At 43.7% G+C, this 19,540-nt stretch overlaps 2 protein-coding genes and 1 long non-coding RNA gene across 3 annotated transcripts; 1 reads left to right on the top strand and 2 right to left on the bottom strand.

The window, feature by feature from the left end:
• Positions 1 to 1,725: 1,725 nt before the first annotated feature.
• On the bottom strand, positions 1,726 to 13,780 carry LOC135492631 (uncharacterized). The gene is made up of 13 exons (XM_064779190.1): positions 13,662 to 13,780; positions 12,978 to 13,034; positions 12,366 to 12,441; positions 12,012 to 12,037; positions 11,383 to 11,500; positions 9,274 to 10,983; positions 8,685 to 8,876; positions 8,422 to 8,438; positions 6,364 to 6,477; positions 5,942 to 6,032; positions 2,741 to 2,757; positions 2,229 to 2,331; positions 1,726 to 1,893 (listed from the first exon to the last, which is right to left on the bottom strand). Exons 1-13 carry the CDS (start codon positions 13,701 to 13,703, stop codon positions 1,862 to 1,864), a joined length of 2,595 nt encoding a protein of 864 aa, XP_064635260.1. The 5' UTR covers positions 13,704 to 13,780; the 3' UTR covers positions 1,726 to 1,861.
• On the top strand, positions 3,063 to 4,154 carry LOC135492649 (uncharacterized). Its single transcript, XR_010448099.1, has 2 exons — positions 3,063 to 3,227; positions 3,390 to 4,154. It is a non-coding gene; the product is annotated as an uncharacterized LOC135492649 (long non-coding RNA).
• A 2,617-nt stretch (positions 13,781 to 16,397) lies between the features above and the next one.
• On the bottom strand, positions 16,398 to 17,531 carry LOC135493014 (uncharacterized). Its single transcript, XM_064779764.1, has one exon. It carries the CDS (start codon positions 17,529 to 17,531, stop codon positions 16,398 to 16,400), a length of 1,134 nt encoding a protein of 377 aa, XP_064635834.1.
• Between the last annotated feature and the right edge of the window lie 2,009 nt (positions 17,532 to 19,540).

Raw genomic sequence — 19,540 nt, forward strand, 5'->3', positions numbered from 1 at the left:
TAGTAGCGCTGATTGTCCAGTTCATTTGAGATACACTGCTGGTTCTGCCGAAAGGTCTGTGGATAGACCAAGGAAAAAATGTAAGGCACTTTGAGAATGTGGTTCATCATAAAGCTCAATAAGAACTTCTTCAAACATAGAAAAATAAAGTTTCCAGAGGATAGTGACATCTAGAAAGACAGGAGTGCCCAGGCCCTTCATCATCATTCTAAGAGGATATATATAGGCGCATTGCCCAAGGACCCACACCAGCCTAAATTCCATTAGGTACAAAGGCCGGTGCAAAACACTAAGACTGTGTCGTTTGGTGGTTTGAATCATGTGACTGTGAGCTGCCAAACCCATTGGAACTGGCCAATGGTATTTAAGAAAGCAATCCAACGATTCAATGCGTCAAATGCCTCAGGTTCGTCCGATATCGTCACATCATTCATATTGGAGATAAACCATCTCTAGTATCAGGTCTTTCCGCATGAAATCGAAGACACACGCATGGACTCCCTGGGCCGTCTATTGCGTCATCCTAATTGGATCTCCTTCTGTGAAGGACGAGGCCGGCCCACTGCATCCGTGTGTTCACATGCGCAGTCCATCCTGATCGGACGACAGGACGCGGCCGATCCACGCGGTTGGGTTGTAGACCTAAATGTCGCCCTGCCACAGTGGTGCCCTCTGAGAGAAGGGGAACTAACTAAAATTGCATCTCTAACTCTCCTGCTGGAGGAGGGTTGTATGTTAGGTGCACCCTCAAGGGGCCAGATTCTCTGCGTACCATTCCACATTTAATCCACAAAATCAACCTAATTTAATATACATCTTCTGTTTGACAATGGTTCATCCCCTTCTTTAGACACTGGGCATCACTGGCACAGCATCATTTTCCTCTGATCAGTCATACTTTTGGGGAGATTTGCTCCCAAAATATTCATCACATGTGGGTTGTGAGATCCTTTGTGTGGCTCCGAGGCCAATGTAGTACTACATGTATGTTGCGATTATGTGTACGCACAATGTGAATGGTGGCAAAATATAGCTCTGATGGTTCCAATTTATCCTGTTGTTGGTTCCTAAACGTGGAGTAGCTTTCTAGTCGCATGCCAATAGTTGTCCGAGGCCCTATTCCCCAGACTCGACTTACGTGCCCCGCCCCCCGACGAGAGGTCCGTCATGCAGTTCTCCCGTGTTACATAAACATGCGTAGAAAGCGTCCTGTTGAAAGAGATGTACTCGTACTGGGGAAAAACCATTCATCATCTCTTTCAACATGGAAGGTGCCTGGCGGAACTAAGAAAACGCCAGTCTTCTGATGGTGACAGTGACACCCCCTTTCCCTAGCCTTTGCTGACTCTATAACCTCGTCATATCTCTTCACTGATACCTCTGGTCTAAGCCGAGAAAATGTCCGGGGACCTGTACCCTAAGAGGGGGAATACTGGCCAAAGGACGCCACCCTGATCACATAGCTCTGGGGCTCTGTGGCGGAACTCTCCAAGACAGCCGACTTCGTTAGCGAAAACGGACTGACTGTCTTGGCATGCATCTCTAAAATTCCGAACGCAGGGAGAGGAAGGGACCAGAATATGTATTGAAAGGGTCGAAAGTGATGTCATCAGGGGTTTCCGAGGTGAAATCAGCGCCATATCGCCGGGCCGCGTCGAGTCTGGTCCAATAAATTTTAAGCAAAAGATAGGCCCACGCAAGGAAACAAATGAATCTTTATTTCTTTTCCAAACTATTTTTTACAGAGTGCGCCCCAAATACGAGAACATGCTACAAAAGGTTGGATTTTCAGTTTAAAAAGCATCGTCGGAAGATGCTAGGGCAACAGAGGGCTGGCGTCTCTTATTCCTTTGAGCACCAATCAAGGTATTGGGAGCGTTCGCCATGGTAGGCCTGAAATTGAGAAGAAAAATCGGTAAAATGTCTAGCGAATGGATGCGCAGTGCAAGGCGGCTTCAAGGCGAAACGGCTTCGGGGACATCTCGCCCACTATGGGATCACTGTTCGACTGGCAACACCACCCCGAGAACACCTCGGCATTTTGTAGTTGCTAACATAGAAGGACTTACTGTATTGTACGCGCCGGTCACCGATCCAAAGGTTGAACGCGCTCGACGTTGCATAACTTCCACTCTGGGGCCAACGCGCCAACCACTGGGCCATAAAGGAATTCCCTCATACCCGGCGGGTTAAGCCGTGCCATAGACCTGGGGGTTCTATACACTTACTTTTTTCTCTCTTGATGCACTCGGGACCGCTAAGCTGACAGGGCAAGGCAAAACATACCACAGACGTCATACGGCACATCTCCTGGGCGGGGCATGTCATCTCCTAAAACAAAACACGAAATCTTGATAACATTGACACCGCGAAACTGCTTCCATGGGGGTCTATAGGCTTCAATTGACAAGAGCAAACAAACGGAATGCAAGCCACAGGGAGCCTGGGTGCTATGCTCTATAGTTACGTGGAAGGTTTACATGACCCTTCTCATGCAATGGTATAGGGGAAAGAAGTAAATCTTGATAACTTCGACCCCCACTAAGCTACCCCATGGGTGTCGATATGACTAATCCGACGGTGGCAAATTAACGTAATGGTTGGCGATTATATCTGTAATCATATCACGGTATTATTTGACTGATAGTGTCTCTTCCAGATCGTCTCTACCATTGGAACATAGATTTGAAAAAATTCGGTGATATCGATGAATGAAGGGATTGTGAACAAAAAACCTTACCGCACAAGTTTTAGGCTCTGCAAGGAAGATGTTAAATGTTACACATCACTGAATTAATTTGGGTTACGAGAATTTATAAAGGTCATGATTCAGATCTGACCATCAAGGAATGAAAGCCTTTAAATTTGGAGAGGATGTTTCATGATCTAACTCAAATAGTCCTACACTGATGATCATTGTCTTCATGAGGCAGGCAGGCTTCTCAGCCCCCCCCCCATACACTCGCACCATAGTATCGAAACTCAGGATAACCATTGTTATAAACCATCTCCTGGATTAATCGTTCGATGATGTGCCTCACAGGATACCTCTCCTGGGGTGTATACAAAACCAAGACCTAAGACATAAGACCTAAGACCTAAGATCCCCCGGAGTACAAAACTAAGACCCAGGTACAAAACTAAGATCCCCCGAGGTACAAAACTAAGACCCGGGGAGGCCAATTCCAAACTAAAATTTTGAAGAAAAATATCAGAGTCTTAGTTTTGTACATCAGGGGATCTTAGTTTTGTACGTACAAAACTAAGATCCCCCGAGGTACAAAACTAAGACCCAATGCCAAACTAAAATTTTGAAGAAAAATATCAGAGTCTTAGTTTTGTACATCAGGGGATCTTAGTTTTGTACGTACAAAACTAAGATCCCCGAGGTACAAAACTAAGACCCAATTCCAAACTGAAATTTTGAAGAAAAATATCAGAGTCTTAGTTTTGTACATCAGGGGATCTTAGTTTTGTACGTACAAAACTAAGATCCCCCGAGGTACAAAACTAAGACCCAATTCCAAACTGAAATTTTGAAGAAAAATATCAGAGTCTTAGTTTTGTACATCAGGGGATCTTAGTTTCCAAATTCTGCCCCTCTTTCGAATTCATTTTGATGTAGTAATGTCACCTTTGAGATGCATGCAGTTGCTCCATCTGAATAATACCTCCATATGCACTATGCAGGCACGACCGGTCATCACTCTAGCATATACTCTAGCATATACGGCCTCCATCCAGCTCCACAAAAAGTGGCGAAACCGGTGCAATATGCCAGTAGCACGTGGATCATGCCGAGCGGCGCTGTCAGGTGTTTCCACTATGGGTTACATAATCGGCTACAAAGAGGCCAGTGTTCTAGTAAATGAAGTTAGCAATGATAGCGAAGAATGTTAGTGTATGTTACGAAGTCAATAGCGATAGTAGTGAGTTGGAGAGAGGAGAAACTTCCATCGGGATATTTGGTAGAGGCAGACCTTCAAGAGTCCCAAGAAGAAACTTTGCAAAGTCTTCATCAAACTGATAATCATATTCCTTCCTTCTCTGCCTATATTGCAATAACGTTGTTTGACTCGGTTAGTATGTAATTGATGGATAAGAAAACGTTCATATTTTACTCGTTCCAACTCTTCCGATGGCGGCGCTCCTCCGAATGACTCAAAGGAGTATTGCACCGGTTTCGCCACTTTTTGTGGAGCTGGATGGAGGCCGTATATGCTAGAGTATATGCTAGAGTGATGACCGGTCGTGCCTGCATAGTGCATATGGAGGTATTATTCAGATGGAGCAACTGCATGCATCTCAAAGGTGATATTACTACATCAAAATGAATTCGAAAGAGGGGCAGAATTTGGAAACTAAGATCCCCTGATGTACAAAACTAAGACTCTGATATTTTTCTTCAAAATTTCAGTTTGGAATTGGGTCTTAGTTTTGTACCTCGGGGGATCTTAGTTTTGTACGTACAAAACTAAGATCCCCTGATGTACAAAACTAAGACTCTGATATTTTTCTTCAAAATTTCAGTTTGGAATTGGGTCTTAGTTTTGTACCTCGGGGGATCTTAGTTTTGTACGTACAAAACTAAGATCCCCTGATGTACAAAACTAAGACTCTGATATTTTTCTTCAAAATTTTAGTTTGGGGGTGTATACAAAACCAAGACCTAAGACATAAGACCTAAGACCTAAGATCCCCCGAAGTACAAAACTAAGACCCAGGTACAAAACTAAGATCCCGAGGTACAAAACTAAGACCCGGGGAGGCCAATTCCAAACTAAAATTTTGAAGAAAATATCAGAGTCTTAGTTTTGTACATCAGGGGATCTTAGTTTTGTACGTACAAAACTAAGATCCCCGAGGTACAAAACTAAGACCCAATTCCAAACTAAAATTTTGAAGAAAAATATCAGAGTCTTAGTTTTGTACATCAGGGGATCTTAGTTTTGTACGTACAAAACTAAGATCCCCCGAGGTATAAAACTAAGACCCAATTCCAAACTGAAATTTTGAAGAAAAATATCAGAGTCTTAGTTTTGTACATCAGGGGATCAGGAGATGGAGGCCGTATATGCTAGAGTATATGCTAGAGTGATGACCGGTCGTGCCTGCATAGTGCATATGGAGGTATTATTCAGATGGAGCAACTGCATGCATCTCAAAGGTGATATTACTACATCAAAATGAATTCGAAAGAGGGGCAGAATTTGGAAACTAAGATCCCCTGATGTACAAAACTAAGACTCTGATATTTTTCTTCAAAATTTCAGTTTGGAATTGGGTCTTAGTTTTGTACCTCGGGGGATCTTAGTTTTGTACGTACAAAACTAAGATCCCCTGATGTACAAAACTAAGACTCTGATATTTTTCTTCAAAATTTTAGTTTGGAATTGGGTCTTAGTTTTGTACCTCGGGGGATCTTAGTTTTGTACGTACAAAACTAAGATCCCCTGATGTACAAAACTAAGACTCTGATATTTTTCTTCAAAATTTTAGTTTGGCATTGGGTCTTAGTTTTGTACCTCGGGGGATCTTAGTTTTGTACGTACAAAACTAAGATCCCCTGATGTACAAAACTAAGACTCTGATATTTTTCTTCAAAATTTTAGTTTGGAATTGGCCTCCCCGGGTCTTAGTTTTGTACCTCGGGATCTTAGTTTTGTACCTGGGTCTTAGTTTTGTACTTCGGGGATCTTAGGTCTTAGGTCTTATGTCTTAGGTCTTGGTTTTGTATACACCCATTCTCCTGGGTGCTACTGCTCCAAATTCGTCAGATCTGAGCCTGGTTGATCAAAACAAAATTTTCCACTAACGCCGGAGTTAATTCACCTTGGCGTTATCTCCTTTGACTTAACACTAAGTTAAGTTAACGATAACGTTAGTAATGAAAGATGTTCTGAGCAACGGGCCTGAATTTTACTCGCGATGCTCTACTCACGTGCGCAGTAGGCGATGCGTCTACATGGGTGCCTCTTGCATTTCTTGGGCCGTTTCGTCTTGCAGATTAACCCTTTACCACATTTCTTTAGCTGTAAATAAAGTCAATTTTGAGTTTGTAAGTCGGCATCCAGGCCTACCTCATCTTGATCCGCAAGTTTTGGACTTCATTACGCGGCTTGTTCGTTACGGTATGAGAGGAAGGGAATGATAGATTCTATGATGGCCCATGCTCGATTCTGGTAGATATGGTGTGTCATCAACGATGGAGATGTTACGTCAGAGATTCACTGACGGCCCGCTAGCATGACTTCAGCCCCGAGGAGCCGTTCCATTCCCAACCCTACATGACATGAGTGAATCTAATGTAAAATGTTGATGGCAAATATGGAAAAATAACTGGAATATAAGGAGACATCTTACCTGACAGAGCTTCTTCGGTACAGCTTGCTCGCACACTGGTCGCAGCGGACACGGGGGAAACTGGCAGCGCTGGCGATGGGCACTGCACGTCTGGCCCCTTCTGCAGCGGAAGCCCTAAAGAAGAAGAATTATAAGGGGTCAGGGTCAAAACGGCGTATGTGCTACTTTGGTCGTTTTGGAAGTGTTGTATCATAATGTAAGTGCATTTACAAAACGAAGCTATTATCAAATATGTAAAGTCAAGGACTTAGTGAGCCCCCCTTTAGGTCGGGGGAGCTCCCCCGAACCCCCCTACGAGCATATGTTAAGTGCAAGCTCTAACAACTACAGCTGTTACAATGGGGGGACACCCCCCAAACCCCCCTCCGTCGACATAGGTTTTTACCAGTGCGTTGGGGGGAAGCTCCCCCCAACCCCCCCGGTGGACAGTCAACTAGCCCTTCTGTGTCATACTGCTGGAGGGGGGGGGGGGGTGCGATGGGACCATCCATATAGTTCCTTCCGACACATTTTTGTTTTGGTAATGTAATACATTGTGATTGTCCTTATTCACGGGAATCGGGCGTTTCCAGTGATATACGACACAAATAGGTTGTCCTCATGCATTCACTTTGGAAACGCATTTTAAAATAGATGTTACGTCCTGGTAATGGGGCACGTCATCATCGCGTACATTTGGGAAAAACTCCCTAACGAGACCGGAGTAGACGGCTGAAAGTAGTTTAATTATTGGCCGCTAGGGTGCAGAATGTCGCTCACCCGAATTTTTCACGCAACTTTTGCTAAATAGAGCTAGTTCTAGTTTGTGATTCATTTTGATACTTCAGATTTGGGCAGAAGACCAATATAACTTAGTCGTCAGTGTGGTTTTAAGCTGGAAAAACGTATTTGTTTTTCTTAAAGTGCCTTTTTTGGACGGGTGTGTGCGATTGTTTTGTTTTTATGTCACGTGACCTCGATCATGTCGACACAAAATTGAAATAAACCACCCTTTTCTGTCATTATTTAGGACGGATATTTCTCTAATAAAAATATTAATATAATTGGCCAATTTCTTAGGCATACGATGTAGCGAATTCCCATGAAGATTTAAATTAATTTAAATTAATTTCAACCAATGGGATAGCAACCACCACCGGAAGATCGCGGAGAAATCGGTAAACTCAACGGAGTTAATTCAGAAAAATACCAAAAAAAATTGTTTGTAGGATATACAATATTTACTCTCTTTATTTCTCATCAAATCAGTATGTACTCCCACACACACGTGTATCTTAAGAGCCCCTCCTAAAGGGGGGCTTATCAATTGATGTTAGTGTAAGGTTGTGTTCCAGGCAGTCAACCCTTTAAGTATAATCCCTATTACCTTCTTGAAGCCAATGGCCAGGTTATTGTGCTGACTGCCTGGTTGAACACTGTTGTGCTCCATTGTATTATTATGTATTTATAGTATTATAGTATAGTATATGTTAGTATTATGCAAGGCACACCGAATGTCTTTTGGTGTTGCCCCTTCTTGTGGAGAAGGCCTTGATAGTCCAGAGAGGACTGACGTACATGTACTTACAGAGAGAGACATTAAAGACTAAGTTAGTTGGACAGAGAACGTGTTGATGTTGTGAGATATGTTCAGGGATCCGCGGTAGGTGAGGACTAGAGACGGTAACATTAGCGAAGTGCTAGCTCCTGTAGTATGTTTAAACAAGGAAGATATTTCAACAGATACATGCATATCATGTTTAGTATTACATTCAGGAAGAAAGGGTAAACAAGTTGGGTATGAGGTATGCTGTTTTCTTATGCAGAAACGGCTTCCAGAAAGACCAAAACGTCTCCAAACATGATCACCGGAATCATCACGGAACGTAACTGTGGGGCTACCTGAAATTCGAAAGCCTTGTCCAAAACCGGTTCACAACATTTGCAAAAATCATCATAAGACATCAGCAGAGACGTGATGCTACATGAGGCGGCGCATGGTGTCGAGTAGGAACATTATCCTCCTGGTTATCTAAATCCCACGGCAAAGTTGTCCCTTTAAAATACGTTCGTTCTTACCTTGCACGGGTTGGCATCTGTAAATAAAAAAACGGAGGGTTTAATTTCATTAGAGACGCATTCTTATTAGATGAATTACTGAAGAAAATTAAGTGACCCAAATAATAAGCCGCCACGGGTGCATGGCGCTAATGTGATGTAATGCACGAGTCTGCACGTGACGGACTAAAAATGGAGTTTTCGGGGCACATCTAGACCGGCCTGGCCCGTCCCACTGGCACATTTCGTTAGCCTCGGCGGACCATGGCACAAGAGTCCCTCACCTATGCAGACAGCCTTCTCCTCGCACGGCTCCCTCTTACAGCGCATCCGGATAACATGGCACTCTTCCATGTGGCGGCATCGCTTGGCCTCGCAGGGGTCCGGGATGTCCTCGGCCTGGAGGTCCGGCATCCAGTCCGGGGGTCTGTAGCTGTGGAGGACGTGGCGATCTCGGACGGGCGGCGGGTGGCGGGCTTGAAGAATAAGATAATTCAGTGCAATAGGTCGCCATGTGCCATTTTAAAATACTGATCTGACATCTGTAGAAGCCTTCTCCAAGTCTGGTGTTACTGGTAATACAACAACGGTAGACATGGCCAATAAGCCAGTGAAAAGCATTGAACCTGGCTGTCCTAATGCATTTCCCATTAGTCTCAGTGTGCAATGGAGAGTGTCCTCTGGTTGCAACAATCAATCAAAAACATATATTGCCAGGATTACTTCAACTGGGATTTTAGATCCCTATTACACCGATAACAGGAAACAACTAGGCAATGCATCATAATAGGGCATGTTTGAAGTCAATAAAATAGTTGAATTTGAATCTGCTACCAAACTGATCGGTACGCGGAAGAATTAAATGAGACTTACACATTTTTGTTTTCCCCGGCCGCCGCGTCCTGCCATGAGGCGGTACGCGCGGCCCTCTTGTCGGGACGTTGCTGATAACCAAACCCATATCTGCGCTTCCTCGCCGCCTGTTTCCGCTCGTTCCTTCGCTGCGCCGGGATCCCCCAGGACCTATTTTACCCCGGTTCCTCCCTCCTCTAGGATGATCCTTCTTGGACCACGTTTTCCACTGTTGTCCTCTCTTCCCCTTTTCCATACTCGTACCCTTCCTGTTGCTCTTTCTCTTCGTGGCTTCCCCGCCCTTTCCCGCCTCACTGCCTTTCTTTGACTCCAAACCCATCTTTTTCAAACCCTTGTCTTTCCTCTTGCCCGCTCCCTTCTTCAACTTTTTAACAGCCTTCCTCGCCTTCGTCTGAATTCCTTTCACCGCGTTTCCCCCCGAAACTCCCTTCTCCTGCCCCTTCTTGCCCCTCACTAGCTGTACATGTAAACCACCCAGGGCATTTAACATGTGCATGACCATCACCCTTGACACAACGTGCTTCCCGCCCGTCGCCCTTTTCAGTTTAACCGTTAAGACTCCATGCTTATGCAGAATGTTGGTAGTTGCATTTTCATCTCCCTGCTTGCCCTTATTTTCATTCTCTGCTTCAGGCGTCTTCCTTGGCCCCTTTTTCTTGGTCTTACTCCCCGATTTACCGACTCCAGTGCGAATCCCATCATCGTCATCATCTTCATCCTCACCCTCTTCCTCGTCATCGTCTTCATCGTCATCCTCATCATCAGGAACTTTTTTCCCTTTTCCTTTCATTGACCGCTTTGACTTGTTTAAGCGTTCAGACGTCTTGAAGCGCTTTGACTTCTTTGACTTCGTTGATGTCTTCCCCTTAGTTTTCATGACTGCAATCTTGGTCTTGGTCTTATCAATATCGTCCATTAACTTTTCGGCAATCTCGGCTTTCTTAATCTTAATAGCCTTTTTAATTTTCTTCAAGCTCTTCTTTTGGGCTTTCTTCATGATCTTCGTCAAGGCTTTTTTACCCTTCTTATCTTTTGAACCTTTCTTAGCAGGTTTGGCCTCCTTTTTGCCTTCTTTCTCTTTTCCATCGTTTTTTTTCTTTTCGTCCCTCTTTCCATCTTTGTCCATCCCCTTGTTGTCCTTCTTTCCATCCTTGTCCGTCTTGCCTTCATTCTTCTTCCCTTTCTTGTTGGTCTTGGCCTTCTTCCCTACCTCCCCCTTCGTGACTTCCTTCCTTTTCCCGTCCTTCCCCTTCTTCCCCGCCTTCGCTGCCTTCTTCTTCAACTTCCTTTCTTCTTTCTCTAACCTCTTAACCATTTTGCTCATCACCTTTCGAATAGACTTATCCTTCTTCAGCTTTTTTAAAGTACTCTTCAAGGCTTTCTTCTTGCCAGATATGGTCTTTAGCTTCTTTTCTGACCCTTTTTTTGTTTTGTCTTTTCCTTTCTTTGTGTCTTTTTCTAGGGATTTCTTCACAGACAATTTTCCTTTAGTCTTAGTATCCTTAACTCCTTCTTTAGCCATTTTCTTAATTTCCAATTTCACTGCTTGTTTCTTTTTCAATTTGGCTGACGTTCGCGCCTTTTTGAACTTGGCTGCCATGCTCTTTATTTTTAGTTTTGCTAAAACCTTTTTCACTACTGCTCGTCCTTTCCGATATGGCTTCAACGTTGGTGATGTCATCTTTAGTTCGGGCTTGGTCTCACCCGTCTCTGAAAAGTAAGACAATGCTTATCAAATATAGTCCTTTGTCGAGGGCAATATGGATTTTTCTTGCCCGAGAATGGTGATATCACATTTTATGGGTTCGATAAAATCCATGTTACTCGAAAAAGGGCTTTATATGAATTTTCTTTATTACAAGACCTTCCACAAATTTCCGCTTCAGACAGATTCTCGCTTTGCAAATCTTCAGATTAACACCGGATGCAATTTGAAAAGAGGGGGGGGGGGATTTCTTAATTGTCCAGAAGAAATTTAGTTCTGATTGAAGAGGGTTCCTATCAAGATGGTATACTATAGTACCGTACATCGAGTTCTTTTGTCTTTATGATTATGATACTGCAAACCACCGCGGCCACGAAATGGCGCCACCCATTATTAACCCTGACCTTTCTCTGCGGGATGACCTTTGCTCCGGCACACAACCCGTGCCTTCCCACACGGGGCGCTCCCGACACATATTGGTAAATCTACATAACACCGCTTGGGGAGTTCGCAGTCAAGGTCCTAAAATGAAAACAAAGGTTCATGATCTGACCTTGTTCTCATAACTATGAGGTCAAGGACCATATTCTCGTAGATGTTAATGAGGTCAAGGATATTGGCCTCATTTCAACCCATGAGGTCAAGGACCTTGACGTCCTTTCCAAGGACATTCCGTGATCAAGATGGATAAGTGATATCAAAAATTGGCCTCAGAACTGGGAAGAAATCCTTTTGATTTGAGTCAAGTCACCGATAGGCGTCTCTCCTATATCTCAGTAGGCATCCCCTACATACAGGAGCTACCAATTTGACCCCTAGCTCCTGTCAGTACTCCCCTTTTACAGGGACGTAGCTAGCGGGGGAGGCAGGGGGCCGAGATGTCATCAATGAATGTTTATTTAGCGTGATTTTGGTCGAAAAAGCTCAAATGGTGTCATTTTGCCCCCCCCCCGAGAGCTTTCTGCCCCCCTTCCCTGACCAAAAGACTAGCTACGCCCCTCTTTAAGTGCCGTTGGCAGATACATGTACTTGCCTCACATTTCTCCTCGATGTCATCAGCTAGAAAATGCAATGGCAACAAATATATGGAAAGAACAACAATTTATGTTTGACAGAAACCATTACTAATACCAGGCACAGACGAGATGGTACATTGTACCTACACATGTACTTTCAAAGTAGCTTGTGGCTAACCAACTGGCCGCATCGGAAAGAGCAACGAAACTCGAAGTTTTGACTCTCCACTGATGTCTGTTAACCACTAATTGTTGGTCCATCGGGATCAGTTGTATTTCGTGACAGGAAAACCAAATCCGATATAAATGTATTGTCGAAGAAGTCGTATACTGTACTAGTATGACTTGCCACCATATCAATAACCGCTCACCTAATTTCCCCGTTCCTCTTACACAAAAACGTACATCCTCCTTCACCACGCATCTGTAACCTGGCCCGCAGTATTGCTGCAATAGAAACGAACTGTGACTACATTAAGTATATTATCCCATGCTGGTTAAGCCTATCGACCCGACGAAAGGTGTTTCGTGGAGGTCGATGTTATCAAGACTTGCCCTGATAACCCTTTGATAAGACAGTCGAGCAATGGGAATTTAGACCAAGGTGCGAGCGACATTTGATCATGTATCGGGCTAGGCCAGAATTGTTATGGAAAACAACATAATGGTCACACCAATGAAGCATGGTTTGAAAGTAAAATAAATAGGGTCTCCTTTTGACGGCAGCGGTCGTGATTTTAACCTGGTCCGCCGATCCGATTCCGGGGTTTGAGGCCAGTAGCCCAACCAACCGTGATTGTTGATGTCATTTGATCTCGCGTTGAATGACGTCATTTTATAACATCAGATTGACGTCATATTGATGATATCATTCAATTGTTGCAAATTGATGACTAGTTGTAATCATTCTACAACTTTCTGAGTCATGACCGACTAATGTGAATAAAGGCTAGACTTGGTGAGAAAATAAAGCGATTCCCTACCTTAGGACATTTGGTCTTCGAATCCTTGCCCTCAGTTGAGGTAAGACAGGCCAGAACCTGTAAGAGCGGAGTGAGCAGAGCCAAAAAGGTAATGGACGAATTGGGCTCCGATGATTCCGAGTTGCGATACCATCCCCAGTTACCTACGTGGCAACTTCCTCGCAAACCTCAAACAGCGTTAGCACCAATGCTGGTACGTTTTATATTATGATACTCAACCAGTAGCTTTACGCCAAATACCTAAGGATGCCAACCAAGTTGGCTCATATAGTTCATCTTTGCAGTCAATACCACCAGGACCGACGAAAAACCTGACATTGGATTATGCCGTTTTTGAACGAACATACATCTTGGCCTAGTTGTACAAACAACTTTAGTCACTAACGCTGGCGTTAACTTGACGTTATCTCCTTCATTGGAGCCCTGTAGATCTAACGCCAAGTTAAGTAAACGCCAGCGTTTATAGTGAACAACTTGTTTTCAACCACCAGGCCCTGGAATGATGTATGATAAGAATTTGACTTTTTGATGTGCCAGTTCCGACATATGGTTTAACTTCTTGAGTAAGCATTTGTTTCGTCAACGGCCATCCAAAACGGCGGCGGCATATCAGGCCACGTTTAGAAATGATGTCAGATCATTTCAAATATTGATATCATATATCGTCTGCGATGTTGAACTTACCAAAGACACGAAAGTACTCCATTTGATCCTTGATCTCGCCATACCCCTTATCCCTGTCGACCCCTGGCCCTTGGGGTCAGGATCAAAATAAAGTCATGTATGAGGGCTCGTGTGGATAGAAGAAACGTATTGACTGCGTGTATAGAGGCTGCGGAGGTACGTAGGCACATACAGGGCCTATGGTTTACTTTAGTTAGGCAGGCTAAGCGTTTAAATACTCTGTTGCTTGTCTTGAAAGGGAAATGTCGTGGGAGGACTGTCCAAGATTTGTCTTTTTGGTTGTGAAGTTTATATTTTGGAAAAGTTTGATTGTAAAATGCATTACATGTTTCATGGCGTCGGTTCAACTCTGACCTGCGCTCAAATTAGGCACTGTTCGTCTCAAAACAATACTCAGCGAAACAAATTCCAATTCCAATAAAATGCAGGGCTTCGATGCATAATTCACTGTTATGGCTCCGACTTATACCCCCCCCCCTCCCCACATATTATGGAACTGAGAAATTAAAACGACGTCGTATGTGCACCTGGGAAACAGCGGAGAAATCGGGACTCACGATAGCCAGAAACGAATCCCTACACTTGCTCGTCCCTTGAAGATTGGGCAATTAGCACCAGCAGGTGGCATTCAATAGTAAGTACCATCCAGAATATCTCCAATCGATTGATTGAGAGATAGCCGATTTCAATCGTGGGGTCCGCTGGATTACTAGTTTCCGATTATTGGCTGTGTCAAGTGACCAATAAGAGTGCAGAGATGTATAAATGCGCGAAAAGTCATTGGATTGCACTTGCCAAATTTTGTTGAGGGTATAAGTTGAATAGGTTATTATTAGGCGAGCCAGGTTCATTAGATAGCAGCTCATTTCTGCCGACGATGGAGAGCTGAACTCATTCATATTTGCCATCGAGGAGCTCGTTAACATTCATGACAACGCGGTCAACAATACTTGAGGTCCAGCGAGGGACTCAGCAATGCATTCTAATATAAGAGGGTCTACTGGCGACGTCGCCATATTGAAAAACCAATCTGCGTCACCACCACATGACGATGACGAGGTCGCGCATTTGGCAGAGTGAATTGGTCAAACAAATCTTCTTAAGATAAAAAAACCTAAGATGTACAGTGAGATGTTGGAAATATCTATTGGTCAAGGTCTTTACGAACGTCAAACCATTCGTCCTGCCAGCTTTTGTGGTCCTTTATGATGTGGCGGGTTGCTCTATTGTTGACTTTATTTCAGTCAACTTAACGGAATTATGCCATTAGGCAAGTTTCGCTAGCCTTATGAATGAAGAAGTGCGAAGGTTCTCATCACGTCAATTCAAGCACAATTCTTGACGCGATATTGAAATTTAAAATTTCATACTCAGTTGCACGAGAAGTCGGGTATCTTCAAAATCATTGTCGATAAAGTACATTTGCACAGGCCTTTCCACTTCGTACCTAGACGTTCGTATGTGGGTAGCGAAATCTGCCTATTATGAACACAATGAACACAAAAAGGAATGTGGAAAGATCATGATATTTAATACACACATGTATTGTACATGTCGGAGGTTTTGGTTGAACTGACAAAAAAGATGCAACCGTCGATGATTGGCCGGCGTTTGGCGTATTGTCCATCCTTCATTGAAATGAGGAGACTTTAGGACTGATTATACTGAACTTCCAGCGGTATTTCCTCCGTAGCCTCCGCCTGTGATGTCTGGAAGCTGAGCAATGTCAATACATTCAGGGTCAAGATCATGGGACTGATGTTCACCGCCGGAAAGTCGGCACCACGCTCAGGACATCAAAACAATCATGTGCAGATTATTTAATACTGTGATCAGAAACTTTATTTGTTGACAAATAAAACCTTCTCTGTTGCGGATGTGTCGAAAAATGATAATGCTTATTGCGCAATAAGTAATGCAGATATAATGAGAGTAAACCAATATTAAACGTATCCAACTGAGAAAGTATTGATCTCAACTACGCATGGTAGAAATTTGGTAAAAAGATTTGTGATTCAAACGCATACTGAACTCCCAGCGGTATTGCCTCCGTGGTCTCCGCCCATGACGCGCGTTGTCTGCAAGCTGATTAATGTCAATACGTTACATTTATTCGTCCTTTCCAGTTTAGGCTTATCGACTCCCATGCGAGCTGTTTCGTGGGGGTCGATGTCGTCAAGATTTTCCCTGATAGCCCTTTGATAAGACTGTAGAACAATGGGAATTTAGGTCTAGGTGCGACAGGCCTAAATTTCCGGTTTTGCGAGGTGAGGGGGAGATGAACACGCTGATTGGCCGAGAGAGGCTCCAAATGGCGGGCATGACCGATATCATGCTGTCAGGGCTGTGGAGTGGGCACTAATAGTCATAGATTTAAGTTATTGTCACATCACTGTCACATCATGTATATGTCTACTTATATTTCTCATTGCACTGATGTCTTAAAGGGGCAACCTGGGGATGCAATTTACCTGGCCATGAGGATAATGACCCAGCGTGCCAGGTAGCGCCACCACTTTGATGCTGATTTCTAATAAGGATATTGGCCAGTTTTGCGGAGTAGTTTTTGACATGGCGTACGCATTTCAAGCAGGCCTATGGATACCTCCTGTTCTAGAGCATTGTTTATGCCAGTTCAATGATCTTTTAATTATATTGTTAGGAGAAGTCACGGTATTGCTGGGAGAGAATTTTGTATGAAAAAAACAACAAATTTATATCGCCCAAATCGTCCCTTTAATATGTCTTTTTTTCGACCGAGTCACTCTCAAACAAAGTCCGCGCGAGCGTCACATATGGAATCACGGCAGCTATGCTTTTAGGCTTGGACTTCTTCAGCTTTATAAACCACGAGTGCCACCAATGGTGATCCGTGAAGGATTCTCGCGTGGGTCCATTATGGAAATCACCTCTGTTGAAAATTTCGCAAAATTTGCTGTATTTTTGGTTTAAATTAGGTTCACCGCAGTGCGGAAGCAGACCGTCTATTACTTGCTGATCAATCCGCGGAATAAAATAGTTCGACGGTGCTAAGAAAACTGCGTTGGTACTGTTTTGGTCATGTGTCATGAGCTTGTTGATATTGTTGTATATTTTGAGCGTTCTTGTTAACATTACCGGTCCTGTAGCCACAACAACGTTGGATTCTTTAATTCCTTGCATATCTAACATGTCAATCAGAAGTCTCAGAAAGGGGTGATGCGGCCTGCACGCCATGAATGCATTGCATGCTAGTTTTTCCCCTTCACGAAAATTCCACGCTATCTCCGCATGCTCATTTGGCTCCGTCGCTATCACGCATGCGTACTTTTGACGAATAGGATCCAGAGATTTCAAGGGCTCTATGTCTAAATCTGCATAAATGCCACCAAAATGGTAGAGAATGAAATACCGAATAGCATCAGCTCGGAAAATCGCGGTCGGATATTTTTGAAACTTAGTGAAAAAATATGAATAATGTTTCCTTATGAAGTTCCTAGCATCGTCATCTGTCCAGAACCAAACTTCGTAACCCGGGTTAGTTTTTGTCCACTTTTTCACCCAGTTCGCAGTACTCCCAGGAATAACTGTATTCTTCCACGTCAAGTGCACTATTTTAGGTATCCATGCGGCGCCATCTTGTGTTCTGCCGCGTTGTAACGCCAACTTTTGGTCACCAGCGTAATCAACGGATTCAGTATTCCCGGCGAGAACACTTCTAATGTTTGTATTTTCATTTGACGATTGACCCAGACTAGACGTACAACGGGTCAGAATAAACAAATTGATGAGATTTATAGTAATCAGAAACACAATCAAGACCAGACTAGCTTGCCTACATCGGCGAGGTTTGGTAATCCTCATACCAGTTACTCTGGCGTCCTGCAACATGGTTAAAAATTTGACGGAAGATCCAGCCACGATTTTCACAATGTTCAACTCGTTGTGGTGGAAAGGCGAGCCCACGAAACTCTCAAGTACTTGCTTACATTCACTGTCGTGCTAGTCCAGTTTCTTTTTGTTGAAGGCATTTAGTTCTGACTTCTACAAAACGGTATTAATTCCTACAAAACACGTATTCCTCTGCTAAGCGATAAAATGCGTATTCGATATCTGAATCCAGCGTGCCTCTGCCAGGTGATAAAATCCGTACTTGATACCTCAGTTTACAAGAACACTGTCCTCATGTAGGCCTGCACTGGCCTTATACCCTACAGTAGTCAATGCTTTATTCTTCTGTTTAATATATACTTACACTAACAGGTTCTCAATGTTTACTTAAGTAAGCAAAGCCCATACGGAAAAATACTTGAGGCTATGGACTTATTCAGGTTCACGCCATGTAGACAGAATCAAGTGTAATGATAGGATAAATGCTAATCATTTTTGGTGCAAGTTAACCTGGATAGCAATGCTACGTATGTATGTTTTAAGTTGCCAACCAAACAGAGTAGAATTGACTAATATTTTGGTGAAAAACAACAGACAGGGTCTTGCTGTGACAACTGAAGGAACGCATAGCGGCTAGGCCCTGCGATAATCTACCCACAATCTTTGTTTCGCCACGACCTGGCCTACCTTCTTGAATGCGCCCGTTATTTCAAACAAGAGCAGCGGATTATAAAAGTCATTCAGACAATTTAATGAACTATGGACATAATCGGGAGATATGAACTTGTCGAAACGACATGCACTTGTCGTAACAAGAAGCTTTGATATGTGTTTTCAAGTTAATACGTCACTACTCCGTGACTTCGAACGACGAACGTTCTTCGCAAATAGCTCGCCGATGGCTCACGGACTATTACTGCCACCTTTCGGCAATAAAGTTTCTCGTCGATTGGGGTCTGATCGATCGTTTTCACGCGCCTGTGATGACATGCTGCAACGGTAGTGGCAGAGAGAAAACACTCGATCTGCTTGGAGAATGGACGCACACTATGAAGGCATCTGTATTTTGGGAACGAGGAATCTTCAAATTTTTTCACAGCTGTTTTGACAGATCCGGTCCTTGTGGCGCACATGACCTTTGGTGGGTAGTGTTGAAGGACAATCTCCCAATGAGAGGATAGCCATTTGCTGCGGAGTAAAAGAATGCTGGTACAGGGTACTAGTAGCACTGAGCAACCGTTACTTATTGCAAGGCTAGGAGATTGGTTGAGATTTCACAGTAAGTGCCCCAGACGCATGTCGTTTCCATGGCTCTGAAGGGGGTCTGTCTAGTTCAAAATACTATTTTCTCAACGTCATGATCTTAGTTCAATGTACAGGGGATGCTTTGGTGATTTTATGATGCCATCTTCTGTGACTTTGGACAAAGTCACCAATCCGGTTGGGCCTTATACGCGAACATACCTCAAAGCCGTGGGGCGAGATCGAGGGTGAATTTCCTTGGTTCGTGTTCTGGCCCATACCAGCGAAAAAAAGCTGTGATGGGGTACACTTTTGGCATTGAACCTTTAAAGTATATATATCTAGCTATCGTATGGAGGTCAGCTCATGTGCCTGAATAATCTCCTTTACATAGTGTATGAGCCTGTTCCTTGGTCCATATAGTAGGGGAATTTTGGTGTGGTTTTCGACCGTTTGTGGGATCTATAGGTGGTGTCAAACGGTGGCACTGCCTATTGGTCAAAAAACCAATTAGTTGCCATGAATAAGCCATGGAGACCTTCCCTACCAAAAAATGTGTAGGTTCTTGTTATCAATGTCAGCAATTTGGTGTCTAGATCAATCCGGGACATGGCTTACATCCCATGTCAGGAGCAAGTCTGACGTCACCTACGCCCGGGGATGGGTCCACCGCACTGGCTAGTGAGACCGATGTACAAGAAAATGTACCAAAATGGCGGCAAGCCGAGTAATTCTGGTGATAATGAAATAATATCTAAGAAAGTAAA

The sequence above is a fragment of the Lineus longissimus genome, chromosome 8, assembly GCF_910592395.1.
Source record: "Lineus longissimus chromosome 8, tnLinLong1.2, whole genome shotgun sequence".
NCBI lineage: Eukaryota > Metazoa > Nemertea > Pilidiophora > Heteronemertea > Lineidae > Lineus > Lineus longissimus.